The sequence below is a fragment of the Brachyhypopomus gauderio genome, unplaced genomic scaffold (assembly GCF_052324685.1).
Source record: "Brachyhypopomus gauderio isolate BG-103 unplaced genomic scaffold, BGAUD_0.2 sc110, whole genome shotgun sequence".
Classification (NCBI taxonomy): domain Eukaryota; kingdom Metazoa; phylum Chordata; class Actinopteri; order Gymnotiformes; family Hypopomidae; genus Brachyhypopomus; species Brachyhypopomus gauderio.
Genome location: NW_027506931.1, coordinates 347,761 through 370,951, shown reverse-complemented (window position 1 = coordinate 370,951; position 23,191 = coordinate 347,761). Strand labels below are relative to the sequence as shown.

General features: G+C 41.7%; 1 protein-coding gene across 1 annotated transcript in view; it reads right to left on the bottom strand.

Moving 5' to 3' along the window:
- LOC143497414 (GTPase IMAP family member 8-like) overlaps window positions 1-23,191 on the bottom strand; it is a 39,679-nt gene that overhangs the window by 9,205 nt on the left and 7,283 nt on the right. Inside the window, exons 3-4 of the mRNA XM_076993346.1 lie at window positions 19,182-19,886; window positions 1,245-1,949 (exon numbers count right to left, since the gene is read on the bottom strand). Coding sequence (XP_076849461.1) covers window positions 1,245-1,949; window positions 19,182-19,886 — 1,410 coding nt within the window. The remainder of the gene's footprint in view (window positions 1-1,244; window positions 1,950-19,181; window positions 19,887-23,191) is intronic.

Genomic DNA, 23,191 nt, shown 5'->3' with positions numbered 1-23,191 from the left:
CTGTTTAACAAGATCCTGAACAGAAACTGCTTAATCATCTTTAACATGGACCATGTGATTCCTTAACATAATACATGATCTAAAACAAGAAATAAACCAAATAACCTTTTGCCAGATGTCTCTGTATCCAGGGTGCTGAAATTTGCTGGACGTGTCTCTATCCTTCCTAATGGGGCAAATAAGTGTGTCTACATATGACTGTTCAGACATCTGCACAGATCAGCATGATATCTTTGAATATGAACACACACAGTCTAAATTAAACAAATTATATGGAATTACATTTTAAACATGACACTTGTTCCATTTTCTGAATGAGAATCTGATCAAATAATGACCAGTGGTGAATGAATCAGAGGGCAGAGAAGTTGACCAAAGCACCTGATCGGTTACAGACTGTAATTGTACACAGGTGAAAATAAGTCCTATGTATGTAGTCACAGGTGCAGTGCAGGTGCGTAATATCAGAGCTGCATATGTTAGATATGTTGGATAGCCTGTGTTCAGGTGGACAGATATTATGGACAAAGTTGATGTTCATGCAGGTTTTCATTCCAACACCAAAGCATTCAAATATTCATGAACATTCAAAATCTTTAAAATGCTGTTCAGGACATCCAAATTCATCTGTTACTCCCATAAAATCTACATCTATTGTCATGGTGAACCAGTCCCAGCTCATTCATTCATTCATTCATTCATTCATACATAGACAGACAGACAGACAGACAGACAGACACTTTATTGATCCTGAAGGAAATTTAGCAGCCAGTAGCAGTTACACCATAACAGATCACAGTAAAGGATACACACAAACAATTTCACAATAACTTATGACATTCACAAACAATACAAAGACTATACAATACAAGTGTACTGTATAGTCTTTGTATTGTTTGTGAATGAACAGCCATGTCCACTCACTCACAGCCATGCCCCTCCTCACACACACCCCAGACTCCTCCCACTACACACACAGTCTTCAACTTACTGACACACATTTTCCACTTATTCCATCTCATCACTCTCTGCCCACTTAAGTCCACCACAGATTCTACCCTCCAATGCTGCACATTGATGTGATAAATGTGATAATTTCCAACACGCAGCGTTTTGTTATGAGAGCAGTTCAAGCTTTCAGTGAAGTTCTGATTAAGAAGATGAAAAAAGCTTCATAATATCATCCTGGGCTCAGGATTCAAAACGAGTTTAGTTTCAGTTTTAACAATGACCCAAAAACTTACGAATAATAAGTCTGAAGTCCACTCTCTGTTTCTGTACCTTCATCATCCTCTCTCTTCCTCTCTCTTCTAATACTCTCTTCCTCTCTTCCACGTCCTGTAGAATCTTTCTGTCCATTTCAAAATGGCAGCCACTGTTTGCTGCCACCATCTCCTCTATCTTCTCCAGCAGCTCTGTGACCTGAGTGTCATCACCCCTGTTCTCATTGTTGAGAACCTGATACCTGTTCCCACATTTCTCAACCAGCCACTGGAGGGCACTGCCTTCACTCTCAATGTGCTGCTCTATGGGTGTGTCTCCCAGATAGTCCCCACATGTGAACAGAATTATAGTGTGACTCCAGACTCTCTCAGTGAGAAGTTTCATGTGTCCCTCTAGTACATTTCTTTCGTCATCTTTAAAAGTTGTGTCTACATCTATAACAAGTAGTAGAACATGGGGTCCTGGAGGACACAGAGACACACTGAGCACAATCTTCTGTTTCAGTATCTCACTGCTCTCCTCTACAGTGTAATTCCTCCACCATCCTGGAGCTTCAACCACAGTGATCTTCCTCCCTGCTACTTCTCTCTGTCTCTTCACACACTGAGCAGTTCTCTTTAACTCAAACTCCTCTCTGCCCAGGATGGTGTTTCCTGATGAACTCTTCCCAGCATCTCTGCACCCCAGCAGAACAATCCTCAGATTTGAGAGATGGTGTGTGTCATCTGCAAAATAAATAGAAGCAAAGACACAAATATATAGCTGTTTGTTGTCAATATTTAAAACAACTGGAATATATATATATATATATATTTATTTATAATTTATAATTGTGTGTAATAAATACACAACCACACATAATTTACAGAACAGATTCCAATGTTTTGTATTGTCTTTTACTAAATTCATTCAAATATCTAAAGGTTACGTGCTCCAGAACAGAAAACAGAAGAAAACCATTGAGTCACACCAGCCCTTTTTGAATAATTCTTCTTGTGGTTTATATTATAAACTACAAAAATAATATTAGAATTTTATAGTCATTAATATGGTTTAAAGAAATTGTCACGGTACGCTGCTCCTAGGGTGCAGGGGAGACGCCAAAGACCCGACACTCCTCCTCTCACACACTCCCTCCTTCACAATCTACTGTCTACGGACACGGCCTCTGCTCACGTTCTTCATTTGTTCTCTCCCTTAAAAGCTCTGCAGGTCCCATCATTCAGTGCTGTGTATTTCTCAAGCTCAGAAAGAGAGAGAGTGTCAGCGCCTGCACGAGTCAGACTATCCAGTTTCCCTTCGCATGCCAGATTCAACTATCTGTCTGTGTCTCTTGGGGCAGTCATGGTCTGGTGGTTAGGGAACCTGCCTTGTGACCAGAGCATCGTAGGTTTGATTCCCAGGCTTGAGACCATAACTGAGGTGCCACAACTGCTCCCTGGGTGCTGTGTTAGGGCTGCCCACTGCCCTACTGATCACTAGTGTGATGTGTGTGTGTGTGTGTTAACTGCACAGATGTGTAAATGCAGAGGACAAATTCCATTTGAGGTGAAAATCAAAATTGACAAATATGGCACATTTTTAAAATGCAGACAGCACATCTGGAACTGCAGTGCTCTTTAACACCTTTTGTTTTTAACTTCACGTGTGAGCTGTACAGTTCAATTTCATTATGGATATTAAAGATGATCCAGCTCCTACGTCTCCTCCTGCTGCTTTACCTCAGTTACAGAAATATTTCATTGTAACAACATTAATGAGTCTGATGCCTCACATTCAAATACTCACTCTGTTACTCCCATATAATCTAAATCTATAAATAACTTGGTAAATAACATCTATTTCACGGTCACGGTAGGCTGGCCCCAATTCCTCAGGGGAAACGCCCACACCCAGACATAACAGCACCAAGACACGCCCCTGCTCACAGTGCCCCACCTACTGACACACCCTCTCATCTGCACACACACCTGTTCCCTGTTTTCTCTCCCCCTGTATATCCCGCAGGTCCCATCATCCTGCGTCCTGCTGCTTCTGTCCCGTTACATGATCTACGTCAGGATCATTGAGGTAATATAGCATGGGGCTCATTTCTGAGGAACTTATGATTGATTTGTGCAGGAGACTAAAACTGTATGATGTCTTTGCTTGAAAACATATTGAATTATTGTTTAGGACTGGAGTTTCTAAAAAATTCATTTTGACACAACTTCCATTTCCAGTCAGGTAATCTTTCATACCAGCGAGCGTTCATGTACAAGAGACAGCTGTGTAGAATCGAAGTTTTAATTTTTCTCTTGACTCTTATTGCGTTCTATATACGTTAAAATCTGAAATAAAGAGCGGACACTGAGTTACGCGTTGCGGCATCTTATTATTTTCCTTTCTTTTCTTTTGTCACCAACGGTAAAACAACCGTATCGCTCAGCCGAAATATAATTAATTATTTTACATGACATCAATTTCTGTCTAAAGCACAGAAGCCCAAACGACGCAAAACACTTCAAATTCAACATGCTTAAACAAAGACACAACACATGACTTGAACTTAGAAACTAAACAAAAATTGCATATCTGTAACGCAGCACTCGCTGCGGAGTGAGGAGGCGGACACAAACGCTGAGGAGAGTGAGATTTAATAAAGGGAATACCAAAATCAGGGTCGAATAAGAAGGCGGAGGTCAGATCTGAGAGGGAGTCCGAACACGAAACACGGAGAGACATGACAGAATGATAACTAGAACCAAAACACGGGTAGAACGCAGAACAACTGAAACAAACAGATAACACCGGGCGACTGGGCAGCGACAACAAGACGTACTTACAAACAGGATTAAACTGGCATGAACAAAGCAACACGAAAGCAGGAGATACAAAGCACAAAGCACAAACTAACAGCATGAACAAGGCACAAAACCACAGATAACCAGACTCGGGAATCACCGAGACTTATAACACTGAACCGAAACAAGGAACAGGTGCTAATAATGACGCAGGGGCATGGTAGACAATAGGCAATCACGGAGACGAGCAGGGCGGGATAAATGGGCAAGAAGCACAGACACAAGGGAACCTGGAGGGACAGCTAAGGGAGGGGGCGCGGTCATATGTGACATGATCAAAAATATGAAGCTTACATTCCGGCCCCTAATTGTTACTGGCTCAATAACAATTAATAACTAAGAAAGCATCATCTATAACTTAGTTGCAACAATGTAACATTAGGTGCATTTCTTAATTTTGCACATTCAAATTTCTTGTTTATCAAACAAATCCACATACATACATCCTATTCAAAATTTAACTCAAACAATGTCACAAGTTGGTCAAACATTCTGCCTTTAAACATCCAGTTCTAACAGCAAACATAACTTGTCCACTGGTCTTTCCAAGACACTGCTTTTAGTTTTAACGAACACACGCCGAACAAGTCCATTTGAATCTGTACCAGTCCTTTCAACCTTTCCCATTAACCAAGTGCTTCTTGGTGATGTTTCATTCACTATGAGAACAACATCTCCTGGTTTCAAATTTTGTCTCATGACTGTCCATTTCTGTCTCTCTTGTAGAAGGGGTAAGTACTCTTTCGTCCAACACTTCCAAAAGATATCAGAAAGGTACTGAACTTGTTTCCATCTCCGTTTCGCATACAAGTCCTCCTTCTGGAACAATCCAGGAGGCAGAACTGGCTGGCATTTCAGAAGCAGCAAGTGGTTTGGAGTGACTGCTTCCACATCATTCTGGTCAGCTGACGCTCTTGTTTTTGGTCTACCATTGAGTACAGCTTCCACCTCACAAAACAATGTCTCAAGGCGTTCATCATCAAGAAGCTGCTGTCTCAAAACCTGATGTAAAACTCTTCGAACAGAACGGATCAATCTTTCCCAGACACCCCCGAAGTGTGAACCCGCGGGAGGATTAAAGATCCAGGTTATGTTCTTCTGCAGGAGCACATCTGAGATTTTTGAATGATTCCAGCCTTTCATTGCTTCCCGCATCTCTCCCTCAGCTCCCACCAAGTTTGATCCATTATCAGACCTCATGACAGACACCTGGGGCCTCATGTACGAACGGTGCGTACGCAAAAAAACATTGCGTACGCTATGCTTCACGCAAACGGTCAGATGTACGAAATGTGATTTGAACGTGAGAAAGTGCGTACACCCACGACACCTTCACCTCAGGCGTACGCATGTTTCTAATGTGTTTTCGTCAATTAGCGACACTTAGAGGTGATGCATTGAAATTACAACTATTAAGATATCCTTCACGCACACATTGTAGTAAGCCCTTATTGGGTAAAATAAAGTAAATTTATCAGAAAATTAAACAGTAAATTAATCAGACAATTTCACTGCCTTACTGAAATAATCATTCAACGTGTTTCCACTTAGCCTAGATCAGGGGTCTCCAACACGTCGCTCGCAAGCTACCAGTAGCTCGCCACCCCTTTCCGAGTAGCTCGCCAAAGGTCCAATGAATTACATATAAATTTGTAAACCTAATTGGTCCCATTGAGAAATCTACTTAAATTTATGTCCAATCAAAATTCACAGTTGTCCCTCCCCTTCTAACACTAAATGATTATTCGCCAATTATACAACAGTTAGTTCACAATCCGACTGGTTGAGAAGTGTTCTAACCCTGCAGATATGTGTGATAACAGCACGGTATTCTCATTCTCTGTATCACTCCGCGGACGCGTTGTCAAGTAACGGCATGTACATATATTCACGATAACACACTCCCTTTCGTGTTCTATTGCTCAATTAGCTGTCAATCAAAAAGTTAGGCTGCCGTCAATATTGAATAAACCAGCGGTCACCCACGTCATGAGTCGTTAAAAATAGCTCACTATCAGTGATGGCTAAGTTACCTTGAGAAAGTAATCCGATTACTGATTACTCCTTTTAAAAGTAACTACGTTAGATTACAAGTTACTTTAGTAGTTACATTCAGCAACAAAATAAATTTTTCCAATACTTTATTGGAAGTGCATTTTTAACAGTAACAATGTATTGAAGCAGGTTCGGTAACCGAGGCAGAAACTGCTTAATTCAAAAATCCCGAGGAGGGAAACTTTATTGATAATGCAACCCTGGCCCGCGCAGTGCCCCCCCCCCCCCCCCCCAGTGTCACTTAAAGGGCGAGACTCGCCGTGAGGAGTAGTAGTCGCTACAGTATCTCCTGACATTACGTTTGTGTAGCTGCGCTGTATTATTTGTAAATTTATTTGTAAAAGTAATACAAGCGAACTGGGGTGGGTTTCCCGAAACGTTCGTAGCACCAAGTACTTCGTAACCTCGTATGAAACGTACTAGGTTAAGAAGTACTTAGCGCTACGAACGTTTCGGGAAACCCACCCCAGTTCAGTCAGACAGCTTGTGAAACGAAATACCATTACAATTTCAAGCATTTTAAAGTAGGCGATGTTAGTCAAAATTCCAGCACTTTTCAAACGTGGAACACAGTGCAACATTAAAATTCTTCAGGTAAATGTTCCTTCCCCTGTTTTTGAGGGGTGTTTCTTTACACTACCACACATCCTTACGAGAGGACACTGCACAGAATGACGTGTAAAACGCGCTTGCGCTCTCACAGGGTCGCGCGCAGCGTGCAGAGTCGAGCGCTACGGTCAGACGCAAAAGTAGAACTGAGCCAAGAAGAAAGCAAAAATATATATTTTTACTAGGGTAAATAAAAATAGTAACGCACAGTTATTTGGATAAGTAACTTTAATCTGATCACTGGACTGGAAATAGTAGCGCGTTATATTACTCGTTACCGAAAAAAGTGGTAAGATTAGAGTAACGCGTTACTAAGTACTGACATCACTGCTCACTATAGTGCAATACACCAAAGCGCTGCATCGTTTATGTTTTTGCTACTATTATAGATTGTCCGCGGTTGATAGCGGTCTTCCCGCTTAGCAATTGACACTCACACACGCAACTTTCATCCCCCCCCCCCCCCCCCCCCCTCAACAACTGGTAGCCCTCCGCAATAACTGGTATCCAAGAAGTAGCTCCCAGTTCCAAAAAGGTTGGAGACCCCTGGCCTAGATTATATAAACATGCATTAAATGTTGCGCTGGAGTTATTGGGAGATGGCAGCGTTGGCATTACTGGACGATATTGCTAATGGCCGAATTCGCAGAGAGCTTGTTTTCCGTGACCATTATGATTTTTTGGCCCATGATGATGAGTGGCTTATAAGCCGTTTTCCAAGAACTGTCCTCTTGTGTTGAGTTGGGTCCAGTTTTGGAGAGAGAAACGCGAGGAGTCGCGCATTGCCAGTTCCTTTACAAGTGCTGACAACGCTCGGCTTCCTGCCGACTGGCTCGTTTCAAAGAGAACTGGCAGACCGGTCGGGGATATCCCAGTCATCTTTGAGCCGGGCTATGCCAGCTGTTTTGGATGGGATCATCTGCATGTCAGCTAGATATATAAAGTTCCCTAATGAAGCGGTTGACCAGGCAAACATTAAAGTGCAGCGATTTGCAGCGATAGCCGGTTTCCCTAATATAATCAGAGCGATCGACACAGAAATGCACACACATTTCTATAAAGGCACCATCTGAGGAGGAATTTGCTTATGTGAATAGAAAGCACTTTAATTCCATAAACGAACAAATAATCTGTGATGCAAAAATGTGCCTTACTAATGTAGTGGCACGTTGGCCTGGATCAACCCAATGATTCATACATCCTTACAAACAGCATGGTTGGGATTAGATTACAAGCTGGCAGAGTGCGTGACGGGTGGCTTCTTGGTAAGCAACAAAATTTAAGCATTTAAATAAAAGCATTTGACATTTCCAGCTTAGAATAATTCATTTTAAACATGGGTAATTGTTAAATTACTTAGGAAACAGCAGCTACGAGCTCAAGACATGGCTGATGTAATCCACAGATTGACCGGGAGCGGAGATACAATTCTCTCAATTCTCACACCCGGTCAGTCATGGAGAGGGTGATTGGGCAGCTGAAAAGCCGGTGGCGCTGGCTGGACAGGACCGGGGGATGCTCGTGTATCGGCCAGAGAAGGTGTGTCGTATTGTGAGGACATGTGAGGTCCTGCACAATGTTGCGCACAGGTATGCCGTGCCATTGTTAGAGGTGGTGGAGCACCCAGCGAACCCAGAGCCAGGACAAATTAATGCGCAGCGCAAATTTTAACCAATTCTTTTATTGAGTTGCTGATGGTTGTGAGCGCATCACTGATATTTTTTAGCTGCATTATATTATTCTGCCAGTGTCCATTGTTCTGACCCCACAATATTTAAAGCTTCACACACGCTGTCCCACTCAGACCTTTTGCGCTTTGCAGTAATGCCACAACGTGCCAAACAAACATTTTTTCCGCACCTCTACCTCATTCAGGAGCATCTCCACTTTCACATTCGGTGAAGTTCATCTTTTTTCCCCGTTTAGACATGGTTTGTGATAGATCAGAGAGCAAACTTCTCCGGTACAGGGCAAATTTAAATGAATTTGCATATTTATAGGGGGGCGTGTCACCGTGTGCGCTCAATTCCACGTTGATTGGGATGTACAAAAGAAATGTGCGTGGATTCCGGCGTACGCACGGTTTGATACATCCGGATTTTTTTATGCGTACGCCATTTTCTGGACTTGTACGTAAGCCAATCTTTAGTAAGAAATCCACGCAAGTCTTTGTACATGAGGCCCCAGGCCTCTTCGTGCAACAAATCTTCTGAATGCATTTATACAGGAGTCTGTTTCAAGTGAATGAGCAACTTCTATGTGTATGGCTCTAATAGAGAGACATGTGAACAACACATCATACCGCTTGACTGTACTCCGTCCCTGCTTCACTTCAAAAGGCCCGAAATAATCCACCCCCACATTTGTAAATGGAGGCTTGTCGGGTGTCAAGCGATCTGGTGGTAAATTAGCCATTCTTTGCTCTCCAGCTTTTGCTGAGCTTCTTTTGCACACCACACACTTAGATTGTACCTTTCTGGAGACTGAGTCAGCCTGCAGAATCCAAAACCTTTCTCTCAGACGTGATAATGTGTAGTTTCTTTCAGAGGTGGGGACTCGAGTCACATGTCTTGGACTCGAGTCAGGCTCGAGTCATTAATATTAAGACTTTTGACTTGACTTGAAAAAATATTCAGAGACTTAGACTTGACTTGGACTTTTACACCAATAACTTGGGACTTGAATTGGACTTGAACCTGTTTACTTGCAAAGACTTGATTTTTTTTACCCCAAATCTAAATTTTAAAACGCATATTATTATTTATAAAGTGCGCCCCATTCATTTCATTTCCGTCCTTCTGACGCAGACCGGTCCTCTGCTTTTCCACACTCTGTACGTTTTGTGTGTGTGTGTGTGTGTGTGTGTGTGTGTGCATGAGCTGCAGCCCAACCAATCAAATGGGGGGGTCAGCGAACGTGAATTGTTACCAGGCGGGGTGTAAAATGGACACAAGTTAAGTATTATATCGCGATCGATCGATCGCCAGTGGTTTGTGCCAGAGCAAACTAGTAACTCATTGAATCATAGATAAGGATCAGAGGTAAATAAACTAGATTTTTTTTTCGGCACGAGAAATCGGATGTGTGGCGTGAGAGTGTGTGAAGACGGTCAAATGCGTGTGTCTCACGCTCAATGCGTGAGAGTTGGCAACCCTGGGTTCTGTATCTGAACTCGGGGAAGAGAGCCTCTCTCTGTCACCATCATCCAGTTCTATCTCAGCATGGATTGTGTATTTGAAGACATCTACGTCGAGAAACAAATATATTGACAAAAGTGAAGTGAGTTTTCAGCTATGGGGACATCATTCTACGGCCTCATCGTGCACAAATGACATACAGACTTTTGGCCAGTTTGGTCTTTTGCAAATGCAATGCAGAATAGTTTACTGAAATGTTTAAAGTTGCATTCCTGATTCCTGTTAATTGTTCAGTTCTTATATTTGTTTGTCTTGTGTCACTCACACATGGACACACATGTTCTCCAAGAAACCAGATAAGAGAAGAGAGGGAAAAATGCTGTTATCGTTCTTTGTATTGTACTGTGAAAATATCAGTACTTTTTATTTGAACATGGAGTTCTACTTATGACTTTTTCACAGAATATTTATTTCTGGAAAATTGTAGTTTAAAGTATGAATATTTTTGCAGCTAATTTTAACAAATTGAACTGTGCAATAAAGAGGTGTAATTAAATTTTTTTTTATACTTTGTTTTCAGATGCACATGTTTTATCAAGATTTGAGGAGAATACAGATTTAAAAAAGAACACATGTTTATTATTTACATTTAAAATATACCTGCAACATTGGTTAAAAAAAAAAAGACCCGAAAGGACTTGAAATTCCAAGTTTCAGACTTGGGACTTGACTTGACTGTTGCCTGTCTTGACTCGAGACTTGACTTGACTTGACTGTCTTTGCTTGAGACTTGACTCGGGACTTGAGGATAAAGACTTGGACTTACTTGAGACTTGCAAAACACTGACTTGGTCCCACCTCTGGTTTCTTCCACTGTGTCCAGTCTCGTGATGTATGTGTCTATCAACGTGGAAACACGATGATCATGTTTGACAATGTGATTGCTTCTTTTCAGCCTGTCACCCCTTTGAAGACTTGTAATCTCATCATTAATACTTTGACCTTGACAAAGTTTGATGATCACAGTTTCTCCTTCTTCAACATCTGCAGCAGTTAGCAACGATCCCTCGAGATTTGATCTGAATAGCTGCATTTGTTTTTCAACCATGTCAGTTTTCCCCTTTTGACTTGAGAGATCCTTTGTTTGCGACATCAGACGCTTGCGATGTTGGCTCAGGTGATGGAGCAACTGCTTAAATTTCAACATCCAAGAAACTGCTCTTTTTAACCTAAACCACTCTGAATAGTGACCGACGAATTTGATAAGAATATCTTCAATCACCTCAGTAACATTTGTACAGATTGTAGTTTTAACTTCAATATCACCTGTCAAAGTCTCTTTCATATCCGGTGACACTGGCCAGTGTTCTTTGTTCTTTATTAGGAACTTTGATCCAGTAATCCAGTCGTGACACTGTAGGAAAGCATCTGTGTTCATTCCTCTGGATGCATGGTCAGCAGGATTCAAATCTGAGTTAACATACATCCACTGACTTGGTTCTGTGTTGTCTCTGATACTCTGTTTGCCACGAATGTTTTAAATCTGATATTCTCACTGGAAATGTACTTCAACACTGTAGTACTGTCCGACCAAAACACAGACTCTTCCAGCGGCATCTGCAGCTCTTGTCTCATAAGCTTGTCTATTTTCACTGCAACAGCAGCTGCAGTCAACTCCAGTCTTGGAATAGTTGTTTGTTTCAATGGTGAGACTCTGGACTTGCCAATGATGAAGGAGCAGTGTGTTACTACACTGCTGTTAACTATCCGGAGATAGGTCACGACTCCATATCCCTTTTTCGCTTGCATCTGCGAAGTGGTGCAGTTGTGCCAGTAGGATTTTTCCAAAACCCGTTGGTTTGAGGCATCTACTTACTGTAAAGTGATGGAACTTTGTAAGATCCGAAAGCCATCTTTGCATCTTTGGCGTCATGTCGGGAGGAATGTCCTGATCCCAGGAGCATTTTCTGCCACATAGCTCTTGCAACATGATTTTGGCTTGAAGGACGACAGGAGAGAGAAAGCCCAAGGGGTCATATATGGCACTAACGAAAGAGGAGACCACTTCTTGTTTGTGGAATGTGTCTTGCGTTGATTCTGACCTTGAACACATCTAGTTCAGCGCACCAGTTGACCCCTAGAACCCTCTCATCAGGTAACACATCATGGCTGAGATCCAACTCTTTAACTTCTTTTGCTCTTTCAGCTTCAGGAACTGAACTGAGAACATATCTGTTGTTGCTCATCCATTTCGTCAAATGGAATCCTCCACTTTCACAGACGGCAGTTAAGTCTCTGACCATCTCACATGACTGACCTTCATCTGACACAGACAGGAGACAATCATCAACATAAAATTTGTTCATAACTGCATGAACTGCAGCTGGTGCCACTTCACTTGGTGGTACATAGCCTCTATATCTGACATTAGGGCAACATAATCATGTCTGAAGCGTGTCAAAACTTCTTGAGAAGTTTCCTTTTTAAGTTCTCTGCTCTTTGGGCAACTAAGCTGCAATTGTTTGGAAACTGAATGGTCGTGTTTATGAATGGGAGGCCAATAGTATAATGTCCATCAACCTTCTTCACTGTTTTATTGACAGACTCCATGAACTGAATGTCTTCTCTTGACATTTCATGCTTTTCTTCACTGGCCTTCTCTGGGAAGTCATGGTTAAACTGCTGTATTAGCAAGTCCTCAACAGTAGCAACAGCAATGTGATTTACAGAAGCACTCACAATATTACCTGCTTCACCCATGCAGAGATTTTCCTGGAGGGGACCATTGATAACCCATCCCAATATGGCTCACACTGCATACAGACCAATATCTTTGCTGTGAACAATGTCCCATGGTTCCATAGCTTTATGGACGTCACAGCCTATCAAAAGTCCAATATCTGCATCTATGTGAGGAAGCTTGATTACATGCAGATGTAACCATACTTTGGACACCGGGATGTCAGAGTGGGTATAAACATCAGGGAGGTCAATGTAAATAATCTGATTTAAACCACACACCTCTAGTCCTGACACATGATAACTTAGTACTAATTTTTATTGACCCATTGTACGTAGCAATATTTGAGTTTTCTGACCCTCTACACCACGCTGTCTCATTAACTTCTCAGAGTGAATGAATGAATGAATGTTCGATTTGTATAGCACCTTTCCAAATTCCCAAGGCGCTTTACAATTTAACACAGGTACAAGTCACAGACAACCAATCACACAAACACCGGTGAGAAGCGGCAGCCAATTGCGCACAGCGTACTCTCTACCGGGATCCACAGCCCCCTGGGGGACTGAATGGGGTGCAGGAAGGGGAGAGAGGACAGACCCTAGTGGCAGAGCACCATCTACCACTGGGCATACACACAGACACACTCAGACACTACTTTTTATTGAACATAGAGACACAGACACACACTCAGGGAGAATTTGTCAGGGACTGCCAATTTACCTAACCTCCATGTTTTTGGACTGTGGAAGGAAACCGGAGATCCCGGAGGAAACCCACGCAAACACAAGGAGAACATGGAAACTCCACTCAGATAGGCACTTGAACCCAAGACCCCAGTGCTGAGAGGCAAACGTGCTAACCACCAAGCCACCGTGCTGCCCAGAATGTAGATTAGAGCAGAATGCAGCTTGACTTCCATTATCTATGAACGCATAGGTCTCCATCAGTTTGTTGCCTTTCTTGCACTTAACACAAACAGGCACAATTGACAGAACACGGCAGTCCTTTCCGGCCCCAGTAGCACCACAAGTTACCCACAAGTTACTGACACATGTGATGACTCACTGGTGCTTTGACTACTACTTTCTTGCTTATTCTCGTTTTCCTGCTGCACATGAAGCATGGTGGGATGTCTTTTGAAGCAAAGCTCACAGGAAGCTTGTTTTTTGCAGTCTTTACTTAAATGCCCTCGTGTCAAACAGGCAAAGCACAATCCTTTTCCTTTCTGAAAGTCCAATTTCTCTTTATGTGGTTGACTTCTGATCTCGCTGCAATCAGCTAGCATATGCAGACTTTCACAGAATAAGCATGACTTCTGAAACACTCAACACGCTTCGTGAGTAGAAACCTTTTCCTTTTTGAAAGAATGCTCATTTGAAGTAGGTACTACAGATGTGGCAAAGTTACTTCCTTTTGGCCTGGATGTCCTACTCATCCTCGTGCCCACGTTAGGGTTAGACTTGTCTTCAGAATCCTTAATATTCCCAAACACGGGATCACTTGCAATTCTAGCTTGCCTATTTATGAAACTAGTAAGGTCAGCAAATTTTGCTCTTCTTCCATATTTCTCTTGTATGTCGTAGGCAGCAACTCTCCACATTTCTCTTAACTTGTAGGGCAACTTGGAGACAACAGTTCTGAGATTCGTTTGATGCTCTATGTCCTGGAGCTGGCTGATGTCTTGCATTGCATTGTTGCAACCAGTTAGAAAGAGAGAATAGCTATGAAGAGATTTGACATCGTCTTGTTTAATGTGTGGCCAGTTAAAGGCTTTATTCATGTATGCTGTCGCAATCGTTAGTTCATTACCATAGTGGTAGTCTAACAATTTTCTTGCTTCATCGTATCCTTGCTGGGGACTCATATGCTGGCAACTTCTGATCAGATCTCTTGGACCACCTCTGGTGAATTGTTCAAGGTAATATAGTCGATCACTATTACTATCTGATTTCTCATGAATTGTGTGATCGAAAGCTCTCATAAAGGGTTGGTACTCAAGAGGATCCCCACTAAAAATTGGAACGTCTCTTGGTGGCAGATGTGCCAGTTTATGTTGCGTAACCAACATCTCGGTAATGGTATTTGCTTCATCATGACTTCGCCCAAGTCGACTACATAACCATTGTGCTCATTTTCTCTCATGTCACTTCTATATTCAACTACACGGTTACGTGTGTTCGAGATGTGTTCAATACTTACATTTGGTTCCCAGTTGTCTGTTCAGTGATTTCCTAACAGACTTCCCACAGGACGAGCAACAGTAGGGTTAGTGCAGCCTTCATATTCACAGTCCTCAAACACTTTAATCTTGGCTGTGGAAGCAGCAATGGCCATATCAATCTCAAGTTGCTCTCTCCTAGCTTTCAATTTGCAGATTTCAATGTCTAATTCTTGTCTTTGTTTCAAAAGAGCAGCACGGGCAAGCAGAGCTGCCCGTTTTGCTTGTTCCCTTTGCTTCACAGATGAAGCAGACGAGACTCTGGATGACCTTGATGAACCACTACTGGCAATTGATCGGCTAACACACGACCCGGACTTCTTTATTGGCTGTGCTCCAGTAACAGACACACTGTCATCTGGACCAACAGCAACTTCATCTTGCTTTCTCTTACTAATCCATATCTCAACCTCAGTAATGAAGCTACATATACTGTTCTTCTTAGACTTGAACCAGAATGACTGGTCACATTCTTTTTCGTCATCAGGCAAAAACAACAAAACTTCTTCATTTGCATTTATGAACTCAGTCAAAAGTCCTTTGCACTCAATTAAGTGTTCTGCGTAGGGGTGACCAGCAATAGTCGCTGATTCGACTATAGTCGACTATACCCCCTAGTCGACTATGAACGTCATATTCGAATGTACCATTCTAACTGCATGGGGGTGCCCAAGGATGCAGCTAAGCATTAGTTGTTACATGAAATGTCTTTGTTTTCGTTATATATAGCCTTTTGTCAAATAAAATCATCCTAATTTCTGTTAATAAATATTTTTAAATGATGTTTGCGCATTAACAATAGGCGTCTTCCTTACTACACATTAATAAATCACACCCTGCAGTTGCACAATCCAAACGAGCGGAGCTTAACACGCTACAGAATACGCAGCATCTGTCGAGATTATAATGGGTACTTAAAAACTTCAAAAGTATTTTGAAAAAGATAAAGATGAATCAAACAAAGTAAAGTGCAAGTTATGTCATCAACGTCTTTCATTTCACACGACAACAACCAACATGGCATACCATTTAAAATGCGTAAGGCGCGAAAAAAAAACAACAGTTCAGCCGTTTGTTGTTTCGGTCTTGTCGTCTCGGCAAGTAAGCCTATAAACATTTTTTGTTGTTGTTTGCTTTTAAACCCCGTTACTTGAACCTTTCCTTATATTTTTTTGCTGTTGTGTGGCAATTTTTTTATCTTTTCAGGCAGGCATATTATATTAAAAAAAATTTTTTTGTTCGATATGCGCACTGACGGTTAATGTTCTCTAACGTTTCATAAAAAAATAAATAAGTAAATAAATAAAAGCTGAATAAAGCCAACCTACCGTGTTTATTCATTTATCTGAGTGTTTTAGGTTTTTACTTTGAAGAGGAAAAAAGTCCTGAATGAGAACGGGATCCCGTTGAAAGGTGCTCTAAATAAAAAAATTTAAAGTAAACCTGATTCGACTATTAGTCGACTAAAAGGAAAAGCTGACAAATCAGATTCGACTATGAAAATCCTTAGTTGAATACACCCCTAGTTCTGCGACAACATCTTGATTTTTATCACGTTTCATAAATTCCTTAATTCTATTTGTCTTAGCTGTCAAATGTGATAACTTTGATCTCCTTACGTTTATGCTTCTGTAAAGCTGTTCTTCCAGACCCTTCTCGGAGCAACTTCTTGCTCTTGGTCTCGAAACATGCGCGTTGTCCATGTTGTTTTTCTCCATTAACTCAACAAGTGTTTAATTGGGTCTATGACACAAAGCGGTCGCTGCTTTCGCAAGAGTGTAATCTTCTTCAGACCAGACTAACCTTGTTGTCGGAAAGCTCACAAACGCAGGTGCGCAAACGTTTTGCTGGCATTGACTCAACAACTTTAGCTTCATCTGACTAGCCAGGCTAACGTCTTCCACCGAGCAGCCAGGTTGTTTTACTTAATGTAGAATCGAAGTTTTAATTTTCCTCTTGACTCGTATTGCGTTCTATATACGTTAAACTATGAAATAAAGAGCAGACACTGAGTTACGCATTGCGGCATCTTATTATTTTCCTTTCTTTTCTTTTGTCACCAACGGTAAAACAACCGTATCGCTCAGCCGAAATATAATTAATTATTTTACATGACATCACTTCCTGTCTAAAGCACAGAAGCCCAAACGTTGGCAAAACACTTCAAATCCAACATGCTTAAACAAAGACACAACACATGACTTGAACTTAGAAACTAAACTAAAATTGCATATCAAATATATGAAGCTTACAAGCTGCTAGTGCCATTCTAACCTAAAGCTCTGCATCAGTGCAGTGGGGTATGACTGAGCAGAATTAAAACTCCCAAATGGAGTGATAATCATGTTCATATTTAATACTGTGATAATTTCCTAAGTAAAGTTCTGGGGTGGGTTTCCCGATAACGAACGATCTTAGAAAGTTACAAACAACTTTAAGAACGACGTAACTTTAAGAACGCCAAATTTACGAGTGTTTCCCAAAAGCCTTCGTAGTCTCCAAATTTACGAACGAGGTCTAAGTAGTTCTTAGTAGACTCCGCCTCTGCATCTGCATTGGAAATGCTCCGCTAGTCGAAAACCGAACCACCGATTTACATACATTTTTTCATAATTACGCCGCAAAAGCATCATTGGCAAAATAACAATCATAAAAGCTAACAACTAATAAGTATTGAAATTTCAAGTATAAGAAAAAAATGAGTAGAACATAAATTATTACCTTTGCAATTCTGACCGATCGTAGGCTTTTATCAAGGCTATAAATAGGGCACACAATTAACCTTTCACACGTTATTCAAAACCATGGCAAACAAGCAGAGAAAATGAAACTTTCTGTTGAGTGAACTGACCCAAAAACAAAAGTATAACCTACTGTTTTCAATAGCTCGAGGAAGTTCCTCAAATTCAGAAAAAAACAACAAAAAACTGTAGTCAAGTCAAAAATAAGGGGACAGAACTCAGAAAGGAAAAGGGTTAAGACTGGTGGAGGTCAAATTAGAAAAGAAAAGAGAAGCCTTTACAGCAGATGTAGGCTGGGAGTGTGTATGGGGACCAGAGTGACGTCCACTGCACCAATAACTCCACGAATATTTACAATTGCATGAAAACCTATTTTGGTTTCATGTAATGCATCCCTAGTCCTAGGGATATATATATACACACAACTTTGCTTAGTCAGTGGGCATCACCAACAGTCTGCAGAACAGTCTGTGGCATAAAATCAGAGGACGGTCAGTAACTGCATCGTGGAGCTAAGGGCAAAATTCTGCATTCAGGCGAACTACATGGCTTCAGTCGTCTTCTTAAACATTTACATTTATGGCATACGCCCTTATCCAGAGCGACTTACATTTTTATCTAATTTTTTATACAAGTGAGCAATTGAGGGTTAAGGGCCTTGCTCAGGGGCACCTCAGTCATGGCCTCAGGTCTGGGGATCGAACCTGCGACCCTCCGGTCACAAGACCAGTTCCCTAACCGCTAGGCCATGACTGCCCTTTTTATGTCTTCTGTTCAAAGCCAATACTCTGAAGAGCTGCCATGTTCATCACACAAGCACAATTGCTAGCCTTAATCCAAGTTACTTATATGTGCTTCTGATTAATCAATCCATTTTATTGGTGAAGTTAAAACAAGCTTAATAGGTCAACTTGTATCACTTTTTTTTGCAAAGAATACATTAATTGTGAAAGTCTGAAATGCTGTTAACTGCATGATGATGAACGGAGAGATTTAATTAAATATTGGGAACATATCAACTAATGCTGAATAATTCTAAGTAGTACATTTGATTTTTGTTGACACATTGTGGTATATGCGATGTAATTACTTCAAAAGAAAATAGACTACTAGGCTAATTATACACATAAACGCAAATGTAGTAATGCCGTGATTAAAACCTGCGCGAGTGAAATTGCGTCTCTATCCTTTTTGAGGTAGAACTGCACGTGAGCTTCGAGTTAAGAAGTACTTAGTGAGTTACGAATGGGTCCGGAGATTCTTAACTTACGAACGACTATAAGAACGACATAAGTTACGAAGAGTTTCGGGAAACACTCGTAAATTTAAGAAGTACTTAGTGAGTTACGAATGGGTCCGGATATTCTTAACAACTATAAGAACGATGTAAGTTACGAAGAGTTTCAGGAAACACTCGTAAATTTAAGAATACTCGTAAGTACGAGGTTACGAAGTACTTAGAGTTACGAACGTTTCGGGAAACCCACCCCTGATTAGGAGGATAAAAAAAGGCTTCCAAAGATCATCAAGTAGTTTAAATTTATCACCAGGCACAAGATTCAGGACTCGGAAAGAAAAAAATGGAATAAGAACAATGAAAGAGAAACTTGCCCATGACTGCTCTGATGTCATCTCTCTGTTTCTGTATCTTCATCATCCTCTCTCTTCCTCCCTCTTCTGATACTCTCTTCCTGTCTTCCACCTCCTGTAGAATCTTTTTGTCCATTTCAAAATGGCAGCCACTGTTTGCTGCCACCATCTCCTCTATCTTCTCCAGCAGCTCTGTGACCTGAGTGTCATCAGCCCTGTTCTCATTGTTGAGAACATGATACCTGTTCCCACATTTCTCAACAAGCCACTGGAGGGCGCTGTCTTCACTCTCAATGTGCTGCTCTATGGGTGTGTCTATCAGATAGTCCCCATATGTGAACAAAACTATAGTGTGACTCCAGACTCTCTCAGTGAGAAGTTTCATGTGTCCCTCTAGTACATTTCTCTCATCATCTTCAAAAGTTGTGTCTACATCTATAACAAGTAGTAGAACATGGGGTCCTGGAGGACACAGACACACACTGAGCACAATCTCCTGTTTCAGTATCTCACTGCTCTGCTCTACAGTGTAATCACTCCACCATCCTGGAGCTTCAACCACAGTGATCATCCTCCCTGCTACTTCTCCCTGTCTCTTCACACACTGAGCAGTTCTCTTTAACTCAAACTCCTCTCTGCCCAGGATGGTGTTTCCTGCTGAACTCTTCCCAGCATCTCTGCACCCCAGCAGAACAATCCTCAGGTCTGGGAGATGGTGTGTGTCATCTGCAAAATAAATAGAAGCAAAGACACAAATATTTAGCTGTTTGTTAATATTTAAAACAACTGGAATATTTTTTATAAGAATTGTGTGTAATAAAACACTTAACCACACACAATTTACAGAACAGATTCTAATGTTTTGTATTGTCTTTTACTAAAGTCATTAAAATATCTAAAGGTTACGTGCTCGAGAACAGAAAACAGAAGAAAACCATTGAGTCACACCAGCCCTTTTTGAATAAGTGTTCTTGTGGTTTATATTATAAACTACAAAAATAATATTAGAATTTTATAGTAATCAATATGGTTTAAAGAAATTGTCACGGTACGCTGCTCCTAGGGTGCAGGGGAGACGCCATAGACCCGACACTCCTCCTCTCACACACTCCCTCCTTCACAATCTCCAGTCTGCGGACACGGCCTCTGCTCACATGTTCTTCATTTGTTCTCTCCCTTAAAAGCCCTGCAGGTCCCATCATTCAGTGCTGTGTATTTCTCCAGCTCAGAAAGAGAGAGGGTGTCAGCACCTGCACAAGTCAGACTGTCCGGAGTTTCCCTTCGCATGTCAGATTCAACTATCTGTCTATGTCTGTGTCTCTTGGGGCAGTCATGGTCTGGTGGTTAGGGAACCTGCCTTGTGACCAGAGTATTGTGGGTTTGATTCCCAGGCATGAGACCATAACTGAGGTGCCACAACTGCTCCCTGGGTGCTGTGTTAGGGCTGCCCACTGCCCTTGACGTGTGTGCACCACAGCCCCCTAGTGATCACTATGTGATGTTTGTGTGTGTGTGTGTTAACTGCACAGATAGGGAATGCAGAGGACAAATTTCATTTGAAGTGAAAATCAAAATTGACAAATATGGCACATTTTTAAAATGCAGACAGCACGTCTGGAACTGCAGCGCTCTTTAACACCTTTTGCTTTTAACTTCATGTGTGAGCTGTACATTTCAACTTGATTATGGATATTAAAGATGATCCAGCTCCTACGTCTCCTCCTGCTGCTTTACCTCCGTTACACAAATATTTCATTGTTACAACAATAATGAGTCTGATGGCTCACATTCAAATACTCACTCAAATATCACTGAGCATTGTCTGTAAAATGCCATTCATTACATCCAAATAAATGTTACTCTCATATACCGTATTTTCCCGACCATAAGCTGCTACTTTTTTCCCCACGATTTGAACCATGCGGCTTATACTGAAGTACGGCTTTTCTGTAGACTTTTTTTCACCCGTCAGGGGGCGGAGCAGAAAGTGAATCAGGTGGTAGGTCAAAGTTTTAAATCAAAGAAGAAAGTGCTCAATTTCATTTAGCACATGCAAGCAGCGGGCACGACAGAATTTTTTTCAAACCAACATGTGTTGTGCCAAATTCTGAGTCCCCTCGTTTGCACACGCATAAAGATGCTACAGATGATATTCGGGAGTTACAGTGATTATAACTTAGTTTACTGAGCACTCTAGTTTTGTCCTAACTAGATATTTAGACATAATACTGCTGTAATACTGCAAAGTTGTGGTCAGAGGTGAACTTCGGTATAGCCAGTGTGTATTTTATTTAAAATAATTAACACCAATGAGCGAGTGTGGCTTTGGACATAGATAATGCTGTGCCATTTGCTGTGATGGGTAATTAAAGTCTAGCTCTTATTTATGCATAGAAACATAAATCGACAATATAATCTGTAGCATCTTTATGCGCGGATAAACAAGGGGAGTCAGAATTCGACACAACATTGGCTGAAAGCCAAAACTGTCGCACATAATATGCTACAAGCACCGTTCAGAAACTGATCAATTCAGTTAAATGTACAGTGAGTCCCCCCTTAATGATGGGGTTAGAGACTGAAAAGTCCATCGTAAAGCAGTTTTCGTCATTAAGCGTGACTCTAGATTTAGATACACTTTGATCGTAAATACAGTAAAAAAAAAACTAACAATGTTCTCGTGCGTGCCTACAGCGTGAGAAAGAGCGATCGCGTTGCTGAGATGGGCTGCGGTGGAGGCTACGCTGCCTCAGCTTATCGTACACAACACTCTACACAACACTCCACTGTGCTCCCACTGCTCCTCCACGCACTGCGCGAAACTAAAAAAAAGTCGGTCATAACTCCGGTCCGTCGTTAACCAGACCCGTCGTTAAGCGGGGACTCACTGTATTCAGTTCACTAGATATATGCGGCTTATAGCCCGGTGTGGCTTATACAACATTTTCCATTTTTTTTTTTACTTGGTAGGTGCGGCTTATTTTGAGGTGCGCTCCATAGTCCAGAAAATACGCTAATCAAAATCTATAAATAATTTGGTAAATAACATCTATTTCAGTATTTAAATTTTGATCTGTCACAGTAGGCCGACCCCAATTTGTCACGTAGGGCTACGCCCCCTCTCCTAGCTGTCACTCCGGTTTCCCTGTTCCCTCGTGTGTTGTTCCTTGCCCGTTAGTCCCGCCCTGCTTGTCTGTTACCCTGGCTTCCCATTGTCTGCCACGCCCATGTCGTCATTGCCTTCACCTGTGTCTAGTCCAGTCCTGTGTATTTATAGTCCCTGTGTCTCCCATGTCGTTGTCAGATATTTTGTACATGCATGTCCCTTGTCGTCGCTGCCATTTGTCCTAACCTGTTCCTTGTCATCGCTGCCGTCTGGTATTTACATTCTCCGCTGTTTTACTCCTTGTTCTTGTTCCCTGCCTCGTTTGTTTTATTGTGTCGTCATGCCTGTGTACATTTCATGTTCGGACTGCCTGCCTGATATGACCCTTGCCCGGTATTACGACTATGCTTATGGAATTCCGATTAATAAATCTCGCTCTCCTCAGCGTTTGTGTCCGCCTCCCTGCTCTGCGTCAAGCAGATCGTTACATAATTCCTCGGGGGAAACTCCCACACCCAGACATAAAAGCACAAAGACACACCCCTGCTCACAGTGCCCCACCTACTGACACACCCTCTTATCTGCACACACACCTGTTCCCTGTTTTTTCTCCCCCTGTATAACCCGCAGGTCCCATCATCCCGTGTCCTGCTGCTTCTGTCCCGTTACATGATCTACGTCAGGATCATTGAGGTAATATAGCATGGGGCTCATTTATGAGGAACTTCTGATTGATTATAGATGTGCAGGAGACTAAAACTGTATGAAGTCTTTGCTTGAAAACATATTGAAATATTGTTTAGGACTAAAGTTTCTAAAAAAATCATTTTGACACAACATCCATTTCCAGTCATTTATTCTTTCATACCAGCGAGCGTTCATGTACAGGAGACAGCTGGTAGTGGTGTTCTAATCTAAAGCTCTG